The sequence below is a fragment of the Pediculus humanus genome, genomic scaffold, assembly GCF_000006295.1.
Source record: "Pediculus humanus corporis 1103172107790 genomic scaffold, whole genome shotgun sequence".
NCBI lineage: Eukaryota > Metazoa > Arthropoda > Insecta > Psocodea > Pediculidae > Pediculus > Pediculus humanus.
In genome coordinates this window covers 137,481-139,980 of record NW_002987384.1, presented here as the reverse complement: position 1 = coordinate 139,980, position 2,500 = coordinate 137,481, and the positions used below count along the sequence as shown (strand labels likewise).

Here is a 2,500-nt window from a genome sequence, read left to right as displayed (position 1 = left end):
GTTATTTATAGAAAAATTTATTGAATTTTGTGCTGGGTTAACAACCCTTATATCCTGTAAGTATTTCATCCCCAAAAAAAATTTTTTTTTCCCTAACGGAAGTAAAAAGTTATGCAAAATTTGTGATGAGTGTGATGGTGTTTACGCGGATTTCACTTAATTTCGTGATTCAATAGAAAGTTATATTACAAAAAAAAAACCAACCAAATTAATAATAATAATAATAATGATGATGATGATGATGATGATGATTATTGTGATTATTACGAAAGAAAAATTTGTGTTGTTTGTTTTAAAAGTTTAACTGAATTTTAAGCAAAATGGATTACAAAAAATTTTTTTTTTGAATTGGAAAATTTTTGTTTTTTTCTTTTTTAATTAATTAATTAATTACCATGACAGAAGAATTATTTAAAATTTGTTTAAATTATATAATTTATCAGTGAACACACAAAAATTAATTAATTTTTTAATTATTTGCTATAAAATCCATTTAAAAAAAAAAAAAAAAAATGAATTTAAATTAATTTTTTTAACATGTCTGCATGTTTGCATTGAATAAGAGTTTAGGCAAAAAAAGTTTCTAAAATTTTTAATTTAATTAATTAAATTATCATTTAAAAAAAAAAGATTAAGAGGAAATGCAATTTTTTTTAAAAATTTAAATTATTCTAATTTCTTTTTATCATCATTTCATTATCATAAATAATTAAATTTGATTAAATGCACTCAAACAAACATTTTTTTGATATAAATCTAGTTGTGATAGTGTTTTGTAAAAGTAAAAAAAAAAAAAATTCTTTTTTTTGTTTATAAATAACTTTCTACTCCTTTCTAATTAAAAAAGAAAATGAATTTAATTATAAAACAAATCATCATACCTTTTGTTATTTTCAGGTGCACAATGTTTTATCATTCCTGAAGAATTTCCATCTTTTCTATCATTAGTTTATTCCAGCATACCCCCTGTTAAAAAAGGTAATAATTATTATTAAAATTAATAATTAATAAGTTTTTAAATTAAGTAATAGTTTATGATTAAGAAAGAGAAAACCCAATAATAATAAATTAATAATTTTTAGGAACTGATTCAAGAATTGGAATAGGATTTAATTTAGGACAACATGCAGATTTTCAAATATTATTAGAATTAGGTCCACAAACTCATACTGATAAATTAGGTTCGGCAAATCCTGATTATTCGGCTAAAAGAGAAGTTTTAGTTATGAAAAATACAAATAATCTAATGGATTATGTAAATAAAATGAAAAATTATTTTTTACATCAAAATAAAAAAAGTGATAAAATATCAAACACACTAGGTGGTAAATGGATCGATTGGTGGAGGAATAATATATTGACACAAAAAGAAATTGGTAAAATTAAATTTAATAAAGTACCGGGTATCGATGATAGAATAGATTATTCTAAAAATGTATATAAATACCGTAAAGATGATAGTTCCGTCATCGAACATTTAAGTAAACTATACAAAAGACAACCCGAAAGTTGATAACGTTAGGTTAAATATTAATATTTACCATTATTATTATTATTAGCAGCAAAAAAATACATAATTACTATTATTATTATAAAGAGGAACGAAGTTCAAATAATATTTTTAAAAAAAACTTCACTTAACTAAAAAAACATAAGTAATAAATATTAATCTCCCACTAGTTTCCGACATTTTTTTTTCTTAATAAAAAAACCGTTAAAAGAATAAAATTTAAAAATATTCTTTTTTCTAGTGCCACTTCACATCGATGAAATTTTTTCTTTTTTAATTTAAATAATTAATGATTTATTATGAAAAAATTTTTAATTTAAATTGGAAAATTTGATTGATAATTTTTTAAAAACAAATTTTATTAACTTTTCGTGGTTTTCTTAATTTAAAATATTCATAAATCATTAATGAAAACCGATCGATTAATAAATATTTATCATTTAATTTGTTTTTTTTTTAATTAAAGTGTTCCTCGTGTAAAAAAAAAATATTTATTATATAAATTTTTGTGTTTTAATTTAGTCATTTCACATAAATTGTAAATAAAATAAATATTGTAATCTGTGATTATTATTATATATAGAACTAATTAATTATTTGTTTTTTAATAAACCGTTAATAAAACATTAAAAAAATTGATGTTTTTTTTTTCTTAATTCGTTAAAATTGACTTTAATAAAAAAAAAAGAAAATAATGATAATAATTACAGAATTTCAAATGATGAAAAAAACGGTTACATTTTATATGTTTACAAATTTTTTTTAAAAAAAAAAGACATATTTCATTGAAAATAATTTTTTTTTTTTCTCGTAAATTTTTTTTTTTTGTAGAGATTGATTTTAATAATAATAACAAATTTGTAAAAATTTAATTTTTAATTACTTTTATTATTATTGATAGTTATTAATTCCATTTTTTCCATTCCATTCCATCGGGTGGTTTCATAGTAACTTTTTCTTTTTTTACGTCTTTCCAATTTGTACTTAATA

At 19.5% G+C, this 2,500-nt stretch overlaps 2 protein-coding genes across 2 annotated transcripts in view; one reads left to right on the top strand and one right to left on the bottom strand.

Moving 5' to 3' along the window:
- Positions 1-545: 545 nt before the first annotated feature.
- Positions 546-1,513, top strand: Phum_PHUM366630 (uncharacterized protein; the record flags this gene model as incomplete). The annotated part of the gene is made up of 2 exons (XM_002428116.1): positions 546-564; positions 1,119-1,513. 2 exons carry the CDS (start codon positions 546-548, stop codon positions 1,511-1,513), a joined length of 414 nt encoding a protein of 137 aa, XP_002428161.1.
- A 901-nt stretch (positions 1,514-2,414) lies between these two features.
- The window catches only part of Phum_PHUM366520 (chaperone binding protein, putative), a gene marked incomplete at both ends in the record, with an annotated part of 1,239 nt that continues 1,153 nt past the window's right edge, over positions 2,415-2,500 (bottom strand). Inside the window, one exon of the mRNA XM_002428115.1 lies at positions 2,415-2,479. Within this exon, the coding sequence (XP_002428160.1) occupies positions 2,415-2,479 (65 nt within the window). The remainder of the gene's footprint in view (positions 2,480-2,500) is intronic.